This window comes from Pinus tabuliformis, chromosome 7, assembly GCF_031772625.1.
Source record: "Pinus tabuliformis cultivar Carrire ecotype Pingquan chromosome 7, CPIR1, whole genome shotgun sequence".
Taxonomy (NCBI): domain Eukaryota; kingdom Viridiplantae; phylum Streptophyta; class Pinopsida; order Pinales; family Pinaceae; genus Pinus; species Pinus tabuliformis.
The window spans coordinates 1,231,111,369-1,231,134,191 of NC_142293.1; the positions used below are offsets into that span (position 1 = coordinate 1,231,111,369).

The 22,823-nt window shown below is 39.9% G+C and overlaps 1 protein-coding gene across 2 annotated transcripts in view; it reads right to left on the reverse strand.

Annotated features, from left to right (window-relative positions):
- The window catches only part of LOC149251825 (uncharacterized), a 200,148-nt gene that overhangs the window by 158,605 nt on the left and 18,720 nt on the right, over positions 1–22,823 (reverse strand). For both annotated transcript variants that reach the window (XM_089459587.1, XM_089459586.1), the window contains exon 3: positions 18,958–19,039. In XM_089459587.1, coding sequence (XP_089315713.1) covers positions 18,958–19,039 — 82 coding nt within the window. The remainder of the gene's footprint in view (positions 1–18,957; positions 19,040–22,823) is intronic.

Sequence of the window (22,823 nt, forward strand, 5' to 3'; positions counted from 1 at the left end):
ATACTGACAAAGGCTCTTCCTAATAAGAAGTTTGAATATCTAAGGAACCTATTGGGTATGGTAGATATTGGCGATTGTATTAATGATAAAGAAATGGAAGAGATTTGTTGAGGCTTTGCGAGTGAAGCATTGCCTAGGGAGACATCAAGTCGGCACTCTGAGTTGATGTCAAGAATCCCGAAATTGAAAAGATGGTGTTGATAATTAAGCTCAGTTTTGGATACACACCTGTATGTTTGGGTTGGTGATTAGCAAGTAAGCATGATGGTACCTAGAAGGGCTGAAAGCTTGAGTCCACCTTAGTCATGAATCTAGTCCATGGCATTGCGGTGCCTAAATTGTTGAGTGACTGGTTGGATAGATTGCCCTAGTCAAGAATCTAGTCCATGGCATTGCGGTGCCTAAATTGTTGAGTGACTGGTTGGATAGATTGCCCTAGTTAGGAATCTAGTCCATGGCATTGCAGTGCCTAAAGGTTCTTCATGTTTTCATATAGTTTGAGATCTTCCACTGTATTTGTACATTATGAATACCTCCCTAGTTAAGAGGGAGCGTTGGAAAAAGTAACTATGTTCGGTCTTCAATAATGTACTTAAGTCATTATGTAATGTACTTATCAAAAGAATAAAGAAAAGATTTTTTATTATTGTAACAATGACCTATTAAAGCATGGGTTTCATGCTTGGGTCATCACTATATTAGTCAAAGTCCCCATTGTGTACTCGTAGGATTAATATTGGGTTTATAGAGTCATTGGACATTCGAAGAGACCCTTCTTGGGCTTTCAGATCATGTAAAAAGGTTTTGTATAAAGTCAAATATGAATTATGTGTCCTCCACATCATGTCGGCCTAAGGAAGATCAAGTCAACCTAAAGACCCACAAGAAGCCTATATATTGAAGGAGGTCGAAGTCATTTGGAGCACTCACTCTCTCAAGCAATTTGATATCTCTAGAAGAGCTGGGAAGTGCGAAGTCTACTGCTGGAAGGAGAAAAGGAGTGCGAGTTTGGGGGAGTCTCTAGAGAAGAAGAAAATCAATCTTTTGGTCTCTCTCTCTCTCTCTCTCTCTGTTTCCTGGTCTAGTTTAGGAGATCGAAGTCCCCTAGGGTTTTGTTGCTGCATGTTGCTGGAAACTGCTGCCTAGTCAAAGTTGCTAGAAGGGGTCGAAGATCTGGAAGGCTGACATGGTGTGGAGGGAAAGTCTGGTCTTGGTCTAGGGTGAAGAGTCTCAAAGAATACTATTGAAAGGAAGAATTATCTTGACTGGGTTTTCCCCTCAAGGGGGGTTTTTCCCTAGCATGTGCCTATATCTTGTGTCTTTTGTTTTGTGATCTTCATTTATGTACAATTGCTTGATGAAAGATAAGATAATAAAGAAGTAAAAGAAGCCAACACACTCACAAGTAATTATCAAGAAAGGAGAATCAAACCCTAATATAATATCTTTGATTTTCCAACAGGTCGAATGGGTGCCTCTTAGTGCCCAGCTAACCTAAGACAATTTGAGGCCAACATGAAAATTTAGAGGGAAAATAATCAATTCATATTTACAATTTTAATTTTATTTTTCTTCCTTTAATTTTTATTGATGGAAATGTCAAGTATAGCTACAATATTCAAAACTTCCTCTTGGCCAAGGAGGTGTTTTCATTATGTCATCATAAGCAAAGTAGATAGCATCACAATCCAATTTCAACACTTCCTCTCGGCTAGGGAGGTATTCTGTCAGTTGTTCTATAGATCTCATCTAGGTTGAACAATGATCCTCAACGAATGATAGGGGAGATCAATTTACCACAACCAAAGTCCATGGCAGTCACATTTGACCTTGGAAAATATCATACACCCTACTGGTCTCCAGGTCAAACTCCATGACCTAAAAGAGTATATCATAGATCTCATCTCAGATGTACATGTCTCAACATAAGGAAAATTGATAACTGTGTCATCATCTCATCTCATCTCGGAAGAATGATCCACAATGACAATAGGGGAGATCGATTTACCACAACCAAGTCCATGGCAATCATAAATGACCTTGGTAAAGATCACACACACCCTATGTCCACTGACTGACCCTCACCCAACTTGATCCTCAGTAATCAATAGGTAGAACACCTACATCTAATACTTAGGGAGACCAATTTACCATAACCAAGTCCATGGTAGTCGCGTCTGACATTAGGTAAAGATCACACACACCTAAGTCTCCTCACCCACTAGCCAAATGGGTGGCAATCCTGGCAAGCTTAACCAAGTCCATGGCCCTTGGTCAATAAAGACACAAGGTGACTTGCGGGTAGGATGCATACTGGGGTAGGTACTCAGCCAAGTCCATGGCTCTAAGTAGTACCCTCACACCCAGGAGACTTGCTGCTCAATCCCCCTTCACCAAGTCCATGTTTAGTCGAAAGACTAGGGGAGAGCATATGCTCAATGTTCTCGATCAGCATTGTTCCCTCTCAAGGAGGGATACATTCTCTTGCACTCCAAGTTGCTCTCTGAAGAATAAGAACTTTGCTCTCAGCAAAGGCTTGGTGAGAATGTCTGCAAGTTGCTTCAACTATTGAAGCCTCACTTCTTCGGTTCTGCAACAAGTCACTATTGGAGCCTCACTACTCACTCTATGCTAGAGCCTCATCACTCCCTCTGTGTTGGAGCCTCAATGCTCCATCAGTAGCACCATGTCTGACAATCTTGTGGATGGATAGCTTTTGAAGCCACGTTACTCGCAATTTAGACATACAAGCTACAATATGATCGGCCACTAAGGGCAATGGAAGTCTGTTATCGGCTCATCAGGAAATCAAAGCAAGACCCATACTAAAACAACATCTTCTTGTTCACAACATTCATGGTTTACTTAGCAATGGCATATCTCTTCAATCACAGCATATCACAATCATATCTAGCACACGATCATACAACTTTGCAAGGAGCTTTCACAGCCACACTGCCTTATAGCTAGCCATACTAGCTGCAATATACTCTACCTCGGTTGTACAGATTTTTGCTTCCTAGTCATTCAAGAAATCATGGCAGATCCCAGGCTAAAGCAGCCCTCCATGATGAGTAACACTCACAGCCCAATCACATAGTCATCAGCAACCGGCTCAACAGCAGAAAAGTTGGACATGGCAATCTTCAACGCTTTATCAAACGTTCTAATAGACAGCAACATCCAGCCATTCATTCAACTTTAGTTGGGGCTTTTTCACAGAAGCAAACAACCCGGCAAATAACAAGTGGCTTCTCACAGAAGCAAATATCACCCTACTTGTCAGCAGAATAGTGTGCCATGGTTGAATCCATCGGCTTCTCATAAATATCAGCAACCATCGTCGAATCCAGCAGACAATAAGAAGCTTATCACAGAAGCAAATATCTTATCAGCAACTAACTTCACAAATCAGCTACATTTCCATCTTCAAGCGTGCTACATGCAGCAGGACCGTCCATGATATTCAAACCAATACATCTCCCAGAATTCATCTGATCCAGAGATAGTCAATAACAGAGCCTCGCAGCTTCTACAAATTTTCATTAGTCCATTATGCCACACATTCAATTTCACGAACAATCAACTCACTCTTAACTAGGCATAGAGGTCCTCAGCTTTTGTCGAAAACATGTCATGAGCAGATAGCATGTTTATCTCCAGCAGATTCGGATCAAAATTGCTCTTCAAACTCATCGCCATCTTTATCCTGGAAGTCGTGACAGACTTCATTTCTTCATGAATAAAAAACAATGGTTGATCTTATCTACTCCCTCTAAGTCCAAAAACTCATCCAATCATGAGTCTTCTTGTCTTTAAAACAGTGGTTGATCTTATCTACTCCCTCTAAGTCCAAAAACTCATCCAATCATGAGTCTTCTTGTCTTTTTTCTTCCAACCTCCTTCATCTGCTGCCACAGCCCTGGCAGTCTTCAATATGCACCTGCAATCCTCACTAGGAGGCCATGGAAGAACAAATACAGCCAGGCAAGATATACAGAGAGAAAGAGACTCATAATGAAATAATAGAAATAATTGAAAGGTACTTATCTCTTGAGAGTGTGTCAGCTCCCTCTTGACCTTAGTCTTCATAAGTCTAGTCAATCTCACTCAACTCATCAAGGAGCCCAAGTCCACTTTATTAAAGAGAGTCAATCTTTGAGGGCATGACAGCACCCTCTTAATTTTAGTCTTCTAGCATCATCCTGCAAATCAACCATATCAGCATGTCAAGTCTTCTTAAGCATAAGCAATCAGGTAATAAACCCGAGGATTTCTCAAACCCTATTTGGCTAGATAGGGTCAACGTTTGATTGGCTAGGGTTTTGCGAGATGTATAGTTAGGGTTTTCAACTCCAAACCCTAATAATTTCTCAAATTGGTCTAGGGTTCACAAAACCTAGACATGAAACATACACCCTTGCCTTTTGACCAACTTCACTACCCATACTGACAGCATTAGAAGAGATTTGATCATAGACCTAAGGGCATTCCTAATCAGATCCTTACAAGGGTATCCAAAACACAGGTCAGACATTCAGTGCTCCAAACCCTAGATGCTGCAACCTGATCAAATCTTAGATCCTTAACAGCAATTTGACCAGGCTTTTAAGCTCTAAAAGGGATCTTGTCCTTTTTATTATTTCTTCCTTTCTTTCAAAACTACAACGTCAATGTTAATGCTCCTTTTCTACCAGATCTTAGGCATAACAAAAGCAGTGACTTAATACACTTGAATAACCAATGAGATATAGAGGCATCCAACATAAACTATTTTGAGAAATTTCAACAATCTTGATCGCATTGAGAGGAGGATAGACCTTGTCGGCTTCTTGCAATCGGGTCAGCCTTGACCCAATTGTTCAAAGAGATGACGTCCTATATGAATATAATAGGGTGACCCCTAAGCAGTCTCAAAACCATAGATCTGTAACAGCAATGGATTCAAACTGCAGGCCATAGATTTCAATCTTCTCAGATTTGGGTGACATCATATACAGAGAAGATCTTCAACCTCAATAAGGATGTACAAACTTTAGTTTTATGCATCACGGACTGCTTCTTCTACAATTAGACTCAGAGAACAAGGCTCCGCAAACTTCAGATTTTTGCAAGGAGTCACAGATCTAAGGATAGGCCACAAACACAGACAAATAGGCCACAGATTGCATATAGTGAAATGAGCCTCAGTCTTCATGCTATATTCTTCAGATAAGCTCACATAAAGATGGACTTGAATCATAATGGAACGAAACATAGAAGATTCGTCTGACTAGAGTGGAAATAGACCATAGAAAATAGCTCACAGTTTCATGAGACTTGCTTACATTGCACGTTCTGCTACAGACCTTTGCTCAGCCCTACTTCGCACCATTTCAGAGAGACAAGATGCCACAGATCTAGCATAAGGGAGCCAAAAAAAGAGGCCTGCTTACATGACTATCTAAGGCTCCCTCACATGCATAATAGAGTAACGTCCCATAGAGTTCAGATCCATAGGGACTCTCATAGAGAAGGCTTAGGTTCCCCACCAAAAGAATGGCAGCTTGCAATTTTTATAATGCCACTCTAAAGTACAGCCTTCCTTGGACGCAAAGAGTAAGTATTGGTTTAGGCCTCTCGTTCAAGGGATCTCAACTGCCAAACCACAAGAAATACACAAGCAGATTCTGGTAGGAACATAAATAAGTCAACTTTACATAAGGCTTGAATCATGCACAAAGATCTCACATTATGATAATACTTGGAGCTCAATCATCACTAGTTGTCCACAAAAGAGTAGGCTTCATATTTGCACAAGACAAATATCGCAGAAAGGTGTCATTACTTACCTTCGGCTGCCACTCGGACTTTGCCTTTAACCATAACCCATAGCCTTAGGTCCACACTGAAATAGGTGATCATCTTCGCAGAGAGGATCACATACTAATCATAGAAATCGAAAATTCAAGTGATCTGGATGGGAACCATAATAGTTCGCATATCATCAGGGAAGAGGAGCCTCAGGAAATTTGGATGGCACAGAGATCATGTGCCTAAGAGAGACTTGCGTACAATACCGCAAAGATGCTCACTTGATGCCATAGAATTCGCATATTGTTTGAACTTCAATTTAGGATAAGGACAGACCCAATCACCACAGCAAATTTTCTACAAAACATCAACCATTATATACTGTATTGAACTTAGCGACCTGCCAACTCGTCACTGGACTAGCGCATCATCTCCGTACCTATAGCAGCCTTCTTTGCCTTCCAGGCTTCCTCTTTGCACCAGCTAAGGAAACTCGGGCTTCAATCTCAAATTTATTACAGGCCTCTCGGCCTACCAAATCAGCGACAGATACCTTGGCCTTTACTTGTAGTAACTCGCACTTTTCAGCCTTCCTTCGTTGACTGAGATAGATTAGGTTTGCTTCTAGGCCAAATACATGACTACAATCACAGATATAAAACCTCGCAGAACAGAGATATTCTAGACCGAAACAAGAACAGAACTTGGCTGCTACAAACCTTGAGTTAACCCGAATGCATACAAAGAAGACATACCTCCAAACCACAGTAAACTCGGACCTAGAACAGAATCACCTTTTCGCTGTAGCTTCTCTTACATCCTTTACTCGGTGTCTTCTTATGATAAAATTGGACTTCAAACTGCTCAATGATTGTTATTCAATGCCCCCCAGCTCTGATACCATGTTAAATTTTGCTAGGGGATAATTAAAACAAATTTGCTTGAACAGTTGATAGCTTGACATGATCATTATTAGTTTCCATTTAACATTAAGCTGTTAATCAACCATTAAACCATGAAAGAGCAATAAAATAAACCATGAAACAAGAGACACATAAATTAGACCTAAGGCAAGGGGAAAACCCAGAAAAAATCTTCCTTATGAGAGAGAGAGAGAGAGAGAGAGAGCTCATAGTACATCAATACATCATAAATAACAATAGCAAGACGATAGCCAACTAGTAATAAAGATCATGATGAAATGCCAAGGCAAAATCCAAGCTCCTAAGATTTCAACCCTCCCTGAATGTTCAGCCCTTCCTGAAATTCCGGCCTCCTCCTCTTGTTCCCACCTTCGCTGGATCAGAGCTCAATAAGAGACATTGATGTGTCCAAACGATGGAGGAAGCCTCTCTTTATATAGACTTTCATGGGGGTCGAATGGGTGCCTCTTAGGGCCCAGCCAACCTAAGACAATTTGAGGTCGACATGGCAATTTGGACGGAAAATAATAAATTCAAATTTACAATTTTGATTTTCTTTTTCTTCCTTTAATTTTTATTGATGGATATGTCAACCATGGCTACAATCTTCAACAAAATGACAGAAATTCTTTATTTGGGGCATATAATTAGTGCAAAGGGAGTATAGGTTCATCAAGAGAAGATTCAGGCAATATTATATTCGCCCACACTCAAGAATCTGACTAAGTTATGAGGCTTTTTGGGATTTGCAGCTATTACTGACGATTTGTCAAAGGATACTCTCAATTAAGCACACCATTAACAGAAATGACAAAGAAAGCAGCATTCAGGTGGATGGAAGAATCAAACAAAACATTTAACAAGCTCAAAGGAGTGATGACCTCATGTCCAGTCTTGGCCCTCCCCAACTTTAGTCAAGCCTTTGTATTAGAATGTAATGCATCGGGAAACGGAAAAGGGGTTGTCTTAATGCAAAGTGGCCACCCCATTGCATTCAAAAGTCAAAAGCTCCAGGATGCAAAAAATCTTTACTCCATATACAAAAGGAGATGTTAGCTATAATGCACGCTTTGGCAAAGTTCAGACAATATTTTGTGGGAAACAGGTACATAGTCAGGACAGAACACAACAGGATGCATCATTTCTTGGAGCAAAAGGACTTGAACGAACGACAACAGAAGTGGTAAGGTCCAAGCCTACGATTTTGATATTAAGTATGTGAAGGGGAAGAAGAATGTTGTGACCGATGCACTTTCCAGGAAACCGGCAATATGTTCCCTCATGGAGCTTACAAAAGATTGGAAGGCTCATCTCTTAGCAGAATATGCCAAAAAACAGTTTGCATGTGCACTGGCCGAGAGACTCATTCAAGATGACAGTTACAAAAGATTCAATGATATTATTCACTATAAAGATAGGATATACTTGGTTCATGAATCCGAACTCAAGGAGAAAATTTTGAAAGTTACGAATGACATTCCATCACCTAGACATCAGGGGTTCTTCAAAACCTACCGACAAATTAGGGAACGATTTTCATTGAAAGGTCAAGGAAGATGTGATGAAATATGTCAAGGAATGTGTGATATGCCAACATAATAAGGTCGAGCACACACATCCTGCAAGTCTTCTCCAACCTCTACTAATTCTAGAACAAAAATAGGAGAGCATGTCAATGGACTTCATCACAAGGCTACCCAAAGCACAAGGTAAAGATTGTATCTACACCATGGTGGACAGGTTGACAAAATTCGTACACTTCTTTGCAATCTCAGCTGATTAGTCGGCCAAACAAGCAGCAAAACTATTTTTCAAAGAAGTTTTCAAACTCCATGTGGCATGGACTACCTAAAAATATAGTCAACAATCGAGATAGCAAATTTATGGGTGCATTCCGACAAGAGCTTTTTAGGCTAATGGGAACAGAATTAACCCCTAGCACTAGTTGCCACCCACAAACAAATGGTCAGACAGAAATCGTGAATAAGTAGATTGAGGGCTACTTATGTAATTAGGTGACAAGTCAGCAAAAAGCATGGATCAAATGGTTGTACCTTGGGGAGCATTGCTACAATACCACTTACCATTTATCCATTGGGATGATGCCTTTCAGAGCACTATATGGGTATGATGCACCATCCTTTATCGACAAGATTTTTGGAGATAGCAAGGCACCAATTGCTAAAGACTAGATACAAGAGAGTCAGGACATTCTCAGGGTACTCAAGGAAAACATGCAGGCTGCTCAAAATCGGAAAAACATGTACACAAACCAGCATCGAACAGAACACAGTTTTGAGGTGGGAGACCTCGTTTTCTTGAGATTGCAGCCCTATAGACAATCTACACTAAATAAAAGCGGTGCAGAAAAGTTGAAACCAAGGTTTTATGGACCTTACAATGTTTTCCGAGGGATTAGCAAAGTGACAAATGAGTTAGAATTACCAAGAAACAACAGAATCCATAATGTCTTCCATGTCTCATGTCTCAAGAAGGTTGTGGGACAACAGTTTACTACCCCTCTATCGAATTGCCACCATTAAATGAGGGACAACTAGAATTGAGTCTAGAAACAATCAAGGTCGTACGAGAAAAGAAGTTAAGAGGACGAGTAATTCTAGAATACCTTATCAAATGGAAGAATTTACCAAAAGAGGACGTCGCATGGGAAGGAGAACAAATTTCACAGCACCCAAATCTTCAATTGCTTGAGGGAAAACAATTTCGGGAAGGGGGGACTATAATGTCCTCTTCAAATTGAGGATTATTGAGAGACGGATCAGCATATCTTGATAAAGGGGTAAAAACGCACCCACAATCCCTCACATCTTGAAGCCCACGAAGAAATGTATAAATAAGAGAGGAGTTGAGATCGAATCATCATAAATTGTGAATCATTTGATCTGTTTTCTTGAGCTTAGCTCTGAGGGTTTTAAGACCCCTTCTCTCCTATCAATTTAGGTGGTTAAAGATTCCACCATAGTTAATAAATTATTCTTTCTATTCTCTACTTATTTTGGAACAAGGTTACTAAGTGAATTCTCTGGTCTAAGGATGTTCATTAAGACAAGCAATTTCGTTCTAAAGCAAAACCCATCTATCTGAATTCACTTCTGGGCCATGCGAGTTAATCTTAAATTCTGAGCAGACTAACATTGAAGCAGGCATATTATATATTCTTGTAGCACACCGAAATCAAGTAAGGGACAAATCAGGTACACATCTAGTCATGCGAGGTTTTGATAATTGACTTATGACCAGCTTAGATCAATCTTAACTATGGATCTATCAAGCACCAAGAGGGATCAAATCTCTCGAGGTGCAAACCTCTTTTTTGAGTGCAAAACTTGAGGAAAGGTTTGCATCTCGAAAGATTTGATCCCTCTTGGAGCTTGATAGATCCGTAGTTAAGATGGATCTAAGTTGGTTTAACTATTAATCTAAGTCACCTGACACGTGGATTCGGGATTCAACAGATACAGGGATTCGAGTGTCGGATACGGGCACGTTGACCCCCCGGAATAGGGCCCGTTCGGATAGGTTATATATTATTTTATTAAATATATATATACACACATATTAAAAATTATATATTTATTACACAAATTCTCATTCATGATACAAATTCATTGATTTCAAACATAGATCTTCATCTAGATGTAAGTTTTACTGTTTACAAAGTAACATTATGCATAAGACATACAAAATTCAAATACAGTTGTAATTTGTGACATGTCACATAAATGATAAATCATAAATTCATAATACATATTCAATTCATCAATGATCCAATAGGAGAAAGACAAGATAGTAAGATAAAGATACTGACAACTGTAGTTTTCTCATTAAGTCAACAAAATCAAAATGTGTTACATAGGTAGTGCAATGCCAATGGCATATAAAAATAGAAAATACAAAACAAGTACAAGTATCCAAGCCTCAAGGCAGTGGGTAGCTCATGACTCATGAGTCATCAATCCTCATAGTCATCATCAAAATCAACATCACTGTCCTGATCATCATGGTCACCACTGCTCTCCTCTGCTGCATCCTCCTCCCCTGTATCCAAGGTCATCTTTGCATCTGTTGGTGTGGAGGATGACCCCTCTACAGTGTCACCATCATCAAATCTGACAGGCTCTAGCACTGGATCATTGAGATCCATGTTGGCCAATGCCAACTCAACACTGTTGTCCAGACCCATATCATCAGGAAAGACATCCCACATCTTTGTCTTTCCCTTCAACCACTCATCCCTATGCTTGTAAATAAGACGAAGGTTGGTGTGCACATACACCATTGTCTCTGCCTTGTACTGCTCAAGCCTGCTCTTCTTAACACTATACAAATTCCCATATGTGCTCCAGTTCCTCTCGCAACAAGAGGATGAAGTCACCTGAGGAGCCTCGTGGTTAACTACTATAGAGAGGGCTTGTTGCCCCATGATTTGCCCACCAAGAATAGGGCTTCTTAGCCCCCCTGTCTCTAATCAAATCATATCCTGCAAATCGACTAGTGCCAGTGGAAAACTCTACGAAGGCATCCTCCACCCCATCAAGCAATGCTCTATCCTGAAAAACCTGCCTGAATGCATCTTTCCTCCACTGTGAGATTTCACCATCCATGTGAGGAGGGAATCTACGGGAAGGTCCACCATTTAGCCACTCATAGCTGTAGTATTTTTGGTTCAATGAGTGAGCCAAACAACATAAAGGTGTGCAATTCTTGTCCCATCTGCTGACAAAAATATTTTGTATAGAGGTGAAGAAGGCCTCTAGTGATGTTTCATACTCGGGGCACTCACTCTGTAAAATAATGCTCCTCGCGGACTCAATCATGGAATCCCATCCCTCATAAACCTCTCCTAAGATGGGTTGGTCTGTATCTGCAAATCGAAGCAAATAAATGATAGGGTCCATGATCTAAATAAGTAGATCTAACCTCTCCCACCAAGCATCATCTAGCACTATGTCCTTCACTCTTTTAGAGGCAACTTGATCTGTCTTTCTCCAAAAAGACCAAAAATCTGAAATAACCATGGCCTCAAGAGCGGTCTTGACCTCCCTCAACCTCTTCAACATGATGAATGAAGAGGCAAACCGTGTATCCGCAATCTTCAACAATGATAGATTGTTGTACTCCTTGTAGATAGTGAGGGCATTTGTATGATTTTGTACAAAGTTACGAATATGGCGTGCATCCTCAATAATGTCACCAATCCAAAGCATATCAGAAGCAATGGATTTCAGTGCTAAGTTTTATGAATGGACAATGCAAGGTGTCTAAAACACTTGTGGATATTTAGCTTCCACAATCATGCCAGCAGCCTTGCAAACAAGTACATTATTTGTAATGATTTGCACACAAGAATCAACACCTACATCTTCAATAACTTTAATAAACAACTCACCCATATATTGTGCATCCTTGTATTCTCCAAGTGCATCCACTGCTTTCAAGAAAACTGGACCATTCAAGGAAGACACCATGAAGTTGATGAGTGGGTGTCGTGCTGGATTTGTCCATCCATCAAAAACAATGCTAACCCCAGATGTTGGCCATGATGCTTTAATACGCTCAAGCATTTTTTGCACCTCTTTTTTTTCCTTAGTCAACAATGTGGTTCTAAGTTTCTCTGAACCAGGAGACACATACCCTAATGGAGCCCCTTGAATTAGAACTTGGCACATCTCAATAAATAAGGTGAATGTGCAACATTAAAGGATATACATACCCTAATGGAGCCCCTTGAATTAGAACTTGGCACATCTCAATAAATAAGGTGAACGTGCAACATTAAAGGATATGAAGTTTTGATAGAAAAAAGGCAATGGTGAGATCAAGCTCTTCTCGTCTCTCCTTTTGAAGAATCTTGTCCATTGGACCAAGTGAAATTGCCTTTCTTTTCGCTGCTTGTCCCCCGCTAGAACTCTCAAATGGGAATTTGTTGTTGCCTTTCCTCAAAAATGGAAAGGAGTCATCGTTCTTGGTTTTTTTTTTAATTTTGCAGCCACATTTGCCATACCAACATTGGACTCTCTTTCCATTTCTTTCCTCTTTTGTAAAGCCACTTTTGTACAAGCTCCAACTCCACAACCTGGTAAAGCCAACAAATGGCCTCTCACACGGAAATATGTGATCGTGAAAGTATTGTGGCAAAAGTTTCATCTCCAATTCACATTGCCTCCTCCCTTCACCTTGTTCTCTTGTAACATATTTCCACAAGGGATATTTCTCAATGTTACATTGAGGAGGAAGTCTTCCCTCGACATTACTTGCAATAGAGGGAGTACTTGCAGCAGACTATGATGAAATTAGGAGAGGAGGGCATCTCCAATGGGGGCATTCTTCCCCTTCCTTTGCCCCTTCCCTGTTTCCCTTGATTGAGCGATGAACACTATAAAAAAATAAACAAAAAATGCACAAATTTGTAAAAGAAATGCATATGCAAATTGTTGTAATAAAAATGCAAAAAAATAGAGAGGAAATTCACTTACCTGTTGTTTGAATCTCCTTGAAAACATTCCCACACCCTTTGCTCCTTGCTCCAAAACTCTCACAGCAAACCCACAGCAAAATAGAGAAGTGAAAGTGAAAAAAAACAACAACAAATTCGTCTTTTAACGCCACGCGGGTGACATTTTATGGATTCGTTTCCAGAAATCGGGACACGATCCGGATTCAATTGTGCCCCAATCAAACACGACATGTCCCGATTGGCACGAATCATGTCGGATTCGACGGATTCGCGACACGTCCGTTGTGTCCGATTTCCAGACACGAATTGGCACGAATCATGTCGGATTCGTCGGATTCGCGACATGTCGGCCCTTTTGAACGAATCCGTTTAGTATTAATAATTAAAAATTGTACTTAATAATCTTATTAATTTTTTCTTTAATTTAATTTTCATTTTTGTGTAATTTTGCTTTGCCAAAATGTTTTAATTAATAATTTTATTTTTTTACTTTTATTTTTATGTAATTTAACCAAGTCAAAATGTTTTGATAACATAACATAGTAGGACATTACAACATCTCTTCTAAACTAGGCTAGAGAGTGCCTCTTCATGCAAAAATGTAATAAAATTAAATTTAAAAATATATAATATATTTTGATTGAAAATTGAGAGATAGTTTTTGCGCATATGATATTGATAAGCCATGGTATTATAACAAAGCCTATTTACAAGTTAATAAAATCCATGGGAAAATGAGGGTGAATATCCATGATTAAAAATCTTATTATAGTGTAAGTATTAAGTTTTTATGTTGGTTACAAAATTATTATTTTAATTTATATGGTGAAATGGATCTTAATTTATAGCTATTATTTATATCTTATATAATTTAATGTGATAGAGGGTTTAGATATATCTCGAAAGTAATTATAAAATATTTTGATTGTGAAATGAGAGATGGTTTTTGGGCATGTGGTATTGGTGAGCTATGGTATTGGCCCATAGTATTGTAACAAAGCCTATTTACAAGTTAATAATATCTATGGTAAAGTGGGCATGAATATCCATGGTTAAAAATATTATTATATTGTAAGTATTAATGTTTTTATGTGCTTATTAATTAAATTTACATATGGTTAGATAATCATTATTTTAATTTATAAAGTAAATGGATCTTAACTTATAGCTACTATTTATATGTTATATATTTTAATGTGATATGTATATTATGATTTTCTTTTATCTAAAAGGTTATTCATAATTTTATGAATAAAAACAAAATTACAACATAAAAAAATTAAATTTTATTATTTTTATCACTTTTAACATTTTACGAACACTACAACATCTAGCCCATATTGGGTTCTATATTAGTTTTAACAAATCTGTTACCTTTTATAAATTCAACATATTGAGCCAACATGTAAAAATGTTTACAAACTTTCTTACATTACACCTACACATCTACCCTATACTGGGTTGTAGAGCGCCTCTCGGAGCAATTACTTCTAGGGTAGATCAGGGTATTGAAATTAAGTGAGGACGAATTCAAGGCCTCTATGGCAGACCGAAAGTGTTGGCAAGCTTCTGTAGTGACTTCGCTAGTGAAGCGAGATTTTTTGTGAATGAAGCGGGTCCCTCTATGATCATTTCGTGGACTCTTGAAGAAGAGCAGACCATTCGTTGCGGAAGTCGTAGGACAGATCCTATAACAGGGTTTTGTGGCCAGCAATTATAGGGAGTTTGGACAGATCCTGTAACAGAATAAGGAAGCGATTCTAAGGACTTAGACAGAGAACTACTCCAGATCTGAGGCAAACTCAGTAATTTTTTGAACAGTCTAGGTTTCATTTAGGGTTTAGCAGTTAGAAGAAGTTAAATTTTTGGTTAGGGTTTTGTCAAATTGTTGCAGATTGTTGAATGTGGATCATATTACCCTATCAGAATGGATCTATAAACAATACATTGCATTATTGAGGTTTACTGCTATAAAATTCATTGCTCTATTTAGTTTGAAGAAATTGGCACTATTTACTGAAGAGAATGTTACTTGTATGGACTTAACTATGTATTGAAATAAGAATTTTGTTGAAATCCGACAAAACCCTAGTGCAAAAAATTGCCCTAGATTGTTACAAATGGGGCATCTGAAAACGAAATGTTCCTCTGATTCCACCTACAAACACCGTAGCTAACATACCCTCTACTCTCGTGTGATACAATGCTCAAACTCAATCCAATGTTGATGAGAGCCTACCCTGAACTACATGATATGGGAAGTTGAGGCCATGAGACCAATGCTATCAATTATATATGAGACATACAATGAGACCATCCCTCGAGCTCATAAATTGCTTAAGTGGAAGACCATCCCAGGACCAAGAGCTGGGAAAGGGGAGACCTAAGTACCTTGTATATGTTGTCAGTAAATGTCATCTTGGATCACTCTACTGATCTCCACAGGGAGAGAAATAAGAAGACCAGGACCATCCAACGAATAACTTAAGGGGGCAGACGTTCAATGGATTGACACAATGAAGAGGCTTCAGAGACCCAAACTTGTTATCCCAAGGGAGTGGCGCTGATCTCTATCACGGAGAAAAGGGCAAGGGAATGGACAATCTCCATCGAGAAGCAAAGGGCTAGGTAAGGGTATCTATCACATCTTGACATTGAAATAGCCATGGTAAAACCCCGATGAGAAGGAAACCAGTCTTCAAACATTGTCAAGGAGTAGGATGGGCACCAAACTCAGCATGTACAATGGCTTGTGAGGTTGTTCACTTGCATTGGATCCTCCACAGCAACATGAGACACTATACTTAATGCGTGCCCACCTAGTAGGTAGCAAGATATAGCCACAAATCTCAACCCCATAGAGAAAGAATGGCTTGATAGTCGTGTTGAAAGATGCATCTTAACCAAGATGTCCTAGACATACGTGTGGAAGCTTGCCACTCAAGCATGAACAGAGACAACACCTTGCTAAGTTGGGGTTTCAGAGAAAGCCTCGAACAAAACCTGGCAACTAGGGGCCTGTGAAGTGGACCACCAAATAAGTGGTACTAATAAACTATGGTGATCTCATTTCACGTCCTCTAGAAAAGAAAAGGTCTGCTATGGCATTTTTTTACTGTATTTAAGAGGGTGACCTTAGTCTTGCTGAGGCCTACAGTTGCAGAAACCAACAAGGACATCTAGTTGCCTTTATAAGAGCTCGAGGGTTGATGTTAGGAGGACAGCGTCGTCCACATAAAAGATTTAGGAGAATCAAGACCTGATGTATAACGCAACCATCATCAGCATGTGAGTGCTCCCTGAAGTAGGTCTCTAGATCAGCAATGTAGGCACCACAAGAGATTGGCAACATGAAACCATAGTTTTAAAAAACGGTCGTTTCGAAACGGAAACGACCGAGTTGGTCCGTTCCATTGCCCTCCGGAGTGACTCGGTACAAAAAACGGCTTGGTTGGCCGAGTCATGGCTGACTCGGCCAACTCGGCCGTTTCCCGTACTGACTCGGCTGAGTCATAAACAGTGGCCCATAACCCACTAAAACAACGATTTAACATTATTTTAATGAAAATTTTAAGGGGTTCGCTGATTGGTTTGGACTTCAAGGTGTTTTATGAATTAGCTAAATGTTATTTGGGGTCCATTTCCCCCTCCGAAACCCTATTTAACACACTCAAATGCTCTCTACTATTGATATGCTATTCAAATTTCATGGTAATGTTAAATTCTTAAAGTAAAAGTGACATTCTCCTTAATCTTCATTTTCATCCTTTTACTTAAATTTTTAACATTACCATGAAATGACTCAAGATGTTTGAGAGTGGTTTCGGCCTCATTGGATTTCATATGGAGAAAGTAGAATTTTAGATTTCATTCAAAATCCAGTAGACTTATCAGTTTTTCAGGATTTCAAGATTGGAGGATTGCAATGTTTCCATTGAATTTGTCATGTATTAGGGTATGGAACTCGTATTTAATCAAGAGCACCAATCCCTCTATGTACCTTGATGTTAGTGACATTGGTTGTCGAACTCCTCTGGGATTCGCTCCCAACCCAGGAGCTTCTAAAAATGTCGCTCCCGCTCCCGTTTTCACTCCTACTCCCAAGTAACACAAAGAAGAGAAACCGTTTGGATCAAAAACGGTTAAATGATCTAGTTTATGTCCAATACAACCTCCGGCTCAGACGAAACCATTTGCTGAACAAAAGACCTGATTCAGATCCCATTGTGTTGGAAGACATTGATCCAACATCAGATTGGGTAGTGGAGAGTCGTCCAGCAGAGTTTGATCCTGATGAGGATCTTGATTTAGATTTAGATATCGAGACATCAGTTGAACTTGAACATGTTGTTCAGTTGAATGCAAATCCCAATCCACCAGCCTCAATCTCACAGCCAGCAAGGACTCCAGTTGTAGGTGCTTCCTCTACTCAGCCACGACAGAAGCACAGCCGCATATCTACTCTATCTCAGCTTGCATCTGCTGCAATTGCACAGCTTGCTAGTGGTACCACTTCTACAGCTGCAGTTGGAGATGATGATGATGATGATGAGGAGCCATGGGGCCCCCGATCTGACTCTGATGATGATCCAGATTCCAGAGATTGATCGACATGATCTTGGCTCCTCTGGCAGTAGCTACTAGCAAGTAGTTGTAGTACTAGTACTAGAGTCTAGTCACAGATTACTTTTGTTGTAGAGGCCATTTCTAGCCTCCTTGGTTATGTGTTTTTTGTTTTGAGTCTTTGATCATGTATGACAGTTGACTATGTATTGCCATTGGGTACCATTTTGATATAATGGATTGGTTCATGAGCCTACTTTGATCATATGTTGTCTTCCATCTATATTATAATGCTGTGTGTTTGAAAACATGAATGAAAATCTTTAAAATTATGTTTTTTTATAAATAAATAAATATTTAATGTATTTTTTACAACGACCGAGTCATTGAAATCGAGCCGACCAAGTCATTACCGTTTCGGAGTCGGAGTCAGAGTCGATCCTCGGCCGAGTCGGAGTCGGAGTTTGAAAACTATGCATGAAACAACCCTGCGTCACTCCATTCATGCCCCGTATGAAATCAAAAAGGCCCTAAGGATAACAAGTCTGGCAATAGCAGTCTCATAAAGCCTTATAACAGCCATGATGAGAGAATCAGATGCTAATGTCACAAAGTCTCTGAAACAAAGAGTCCCTCTGTACAAAGACAAAAGCCCTCCAAAAATCTATGTAACAACAGAAAACATTGGAAGAGAGCTGCCTAACTTTCTCAATGATAGAATAATAACAGGATCAGTGAAAATAGCAAGTACCAATGATCCAAAATAGAAGACATCTGTCCATGCGAGATTTATGTTCGCAGAGGCCATTGGTGACCCAAAATAAAACACAACATATGTCTATGTAAAGTGTATGTATGCAGATGCCATTATCTCCACTTTAAGCAGGGAAATAGCAACACATCAAAGAATAGAGCTTTGTAGTACCCTGTTCACATAAGGTCATTAGCTACTATTGTTTTCTAGAGGTCACATGCTATAAGTAACAATTGAAGAACAAAAGTGGGCTCAAACTCCCATACATTTATCATGTTGAAATTCCCCAGTAACTAGGATTACACATCAAAACTATTTTTGTGCAAATATAACCCAAACAAATGCATCTGCCCGTAAACAGAAGCCTCATTACCTCAGCAAATAGTAAACTAAGCTCAACATCAAATAGAGATTTGACCAATGAATAGAGTGTCCACAATACTTACAGGTGATAATGGAGATTTCAATACATCATCTTTGTCTGTGTTTTTGCTTGATGAAGCTTTAATGACTGAATCAACATCAGACCTGCTAGTACAGCGTTTAAAGTACATGACAATGAATCATTTACAATTTTACATAAATTGTTTTAAGAGATAATTCTACTTGAGATGCTTCAAAATATAAATGGCAGTCTAAGAGGATTAACTTCAGAGACAGATAAATAGAGAACCTAAAAAAAATTGATTCACATCCACCAAGTATCTATTTCCTCTGCCTTCAGATTCAATCTAGAGAGTCTAGTTTCTTGAGCTTTATAGATCACACAAAGTTATCTGCCTATGCATCAAAAGTATGCAGGTTACCAAACTAGAACCTAACCACTGCAATGAACATCATATTTATTTTAAAAAGTTATGTTTTGTCCACTGCAGGTTAATTATTCTAAATGCTGTTCTCTTAGTTCTACTCTGAATTTTTCTTAGCATAAGCCAGTCTCTGTATACTTATGTTACAGCTTAATAAGGAAAACATTAATCATTTACTACTTACAATTCATACGAACATCATCACAATTGCCCAGTAATTCTATAATCTTATTTTTGTATTGGCCTTGTTATAGAAATGCTTCTCTATGATTGATGACTTTTCCAAACCCTTACCCATTTGCAATAATAAAGGCCACACAATCAAATCAAAAAAGAATAGTAATTGACAAGTGATTTGAATTTTTCTCAATTCAAAAATATCACTACCATGACATGCTTTAAAAACCATGAATAAATATGGTTGGACAACTAATAATAAAACATGTTGCATAGGAACTGCATGTCCCGAACATGTGTTGGACATGTGGATTCATGGGCACATGGGTCCTGTTACCCACCATATTGTGGGTGATATCCCTAGGAGAAATTTTTTTCTCCAAGATGGTCCTCAGCCGGCAGCCCCTTGCAGCTACCAACTAGCTCATTGCGCCATTTCTTCGCCACTTGAGCCAGCCATGTGGTCCCTCGCCCATCTGTCATGATCGTATGTTTGAAGATGGGCCTCCCAAACCTAAAGGTGTGCCTTGTTATTTGGTAATTGAGTATTGTGGTTTACTTATCATGGAAACTTTTGGGCATGGATTAATGGGGAGATTTTGCGGAAAGAGTGGGCTAGGTCTGTGCTCTTGTCCCCTAGACCTTTTTTGGATGTTAACCTTGGACCCTAGTCCCGTGGGATCTCTTTTACTGACCTTTGGGCTCTCGGGATGGTACTTCATGGGAAACCCCGATTTTGGTTGCGTGGTCTTGCTCCCTCATCCACATACATTACTTACCCTCCGCTCATTATAACCCCATTCATTATTTCTCCCACCTAGGTCCACATTCCTCCACTGGTTCCACATAGGGTTAGTCTCCCCTTCCACTCGCCCACACCTTGGTCGGGCCTGGAACGATGCCCTGGAAGTTGATGCAACTAAAAAGAAAAGTAAAAGCATAATTGGCAACATTCAACAAAAAAATGTACCACAAAATGCAAAATATGGTCGGGACAAAGTTGAGTCACAAACACATTTAGCATGTGGGAAAAAGCCATTGCATGAGCTCTACCCCATTTTCATGGCCATCACCCTGGTTCCTATAGGCCCTAGATGAGCCCTTTTATCATTCAGGAACCCATGATTGTCCCAACCCCTAGTGGGCAATGAACCGCCCCACCTCAAAGGAGGTATCCACTGCTATACTTTACATATCATGCTCTTACTCCTTGAGCCCTGAGCAGTTAACCAAAGAAAGATCATAAAAGGCATATGAAGAAGGGTGGAAAAATCAAGGTCAGGGCAACTCATGTACCACAATTTCTCCCTCCTATACATTATATACCCAAATGTGGGCTTCCCCTTTATTAGCTACCCTGGTACCTGGCATGTAATCTAGGATTGCCCCCTCCATACCCTACTTTGTTCCACCACTTTATCACATGCCACCACCATCGAAGGATGTACCTTGGACATATCATCCCCTTTAAAAGTAGAAACCACCTAATAGCGCACTTGGTTAACCCCCCCCTTGGAGTTTGGAGACATTAGCACATGCCAAAGCCTACTATGGAAGGGCATGCCATTATCAAGTGCCCACCTATTGTCCATGGTTTGTAAGCTCTTTAACTCGATTTCTTTAAATGACTTGTTGTACTAAAAGGCAAGGGGACGCATTGGATTTTATGCAGAATTACAGACAGTCTCCATTTTGGGTTTGGTCTCCCTATATGGGGTCCTAACCCTCCAGAGAGCTACACTGGCACATGTAGGGTGTGTGTAGAGATCCATGGGCCTCCACAGCAGTAGACAGCATTACATGGATCCCCAGAGATGTTGAAAGATTGCTCGAGTTTCATCTATTGGATGAGGAAGATGCAATTGGCTCACCATGCCCAGTCAACCCCACAGTTGTATCATGCACTTGGCAGATGACCCAGTACTTGTATGTTGATGTGGCATTACTTACATTATCATCTGAGCCATTACAGATGGTCTACAGGCATCTTTGATCTACTTGGAGACCCATGAGATTACTTGTGTACCCCCACACCCATTGGGAGCACCACAGGTTTATTATTTGGAAAATATGGGGCCAACACCTTGTCCACTACTTTTGGGAGTCCTGCTCATCATTATGGCACTTATGGACTTCATCAGGCTTCTTAGAAGGCCCAACGACATGTATTATTGATCATTCGACCTCTTGAGAGCCTCCCGTGTGGTCCCATGCACAATCAAGGTTAATTCTGCAAAGATCACCTGGAATCCAAGTTTCCACAAGAATTCTAGGTTTTAGGGATCTCTTTTATAAGACATACTCAAAACCTAACCCTTGAAATTCTCCCCAAGCCCTTCCTTGAGAGCCTTCCATCTTGTCTTCCAAGACAACCAAGCCACATATTTGAGCCTCTTTTGTGAATAGGCTCCCACGATCACCCCTCGCCCTATCATTGGTCCATCCATTTCTTGATCCTTATCATAACGGTCTCCTCCCATCGGTGAAATTCCGTAAAGAGTAGGGAGCCTTAGAGGAGGTGACAATGGGCTATCACTCCATTGTTGCCCTTAGCCTTGTAGTGGCCCTTCAAGGATCCCCTTTTAGGACCCCTGCTAGTTTGAGGGGTAATAGGTCCCACGTGTCTGACATGCGCGGGAAATGTGTCTGGTGAAGAACATATGTCCCACGCATGTCAGACACTCACCCCGCATGTCCTGGCATGTCAATACTCAAAAACAACAAAAAAATAAAATTAAGAGGTGTGCATATGAGTCCAAGTCCCAACATGTGCTTGAGCAGTTGTTAAATTTGGCAACTAGGGCCAAAACTCCACCTTGGACAACTCATATGATGGAGATGATATTTTTGTTGGATTCCTCTTTCTGAGAGGCATAGAATTGATCTAAAGATCACCTCATTCTGACATGTATAAATGGAATTATGAAGTTATTTTTTCTATGGACAAATTGTCAAGGTTGACCAGCGATGTAATGTAGGCTCAGAAGCCCAAAAGACATGTCTCTTCACCCTCTTCATTCATTATCTCACATATCTCTCTCTCCTCATCTGATAGGCTCATACAACTTCAAGATAGCCGTCTTCTCCTCCACACGTGCGAAGGGTTGACTCCGATTTTCTGTTTCTAGCGTTGACCAAGTTGCGAGAAGTTTGACTAGTGTTGACCGAGCAACGGTTGACCTTGTTTGACTGTGATTTTTCTTGCAGAAATTCTATTTGGGCAAGCCGCATTCTGGGCACAAAAATTGAGGCATTTTGAGTTGTTTGACCAATGTTAACCGCAGGTTTGTCTCTGCGTTGACCGAATTTGATTGAGATTTTCAGGA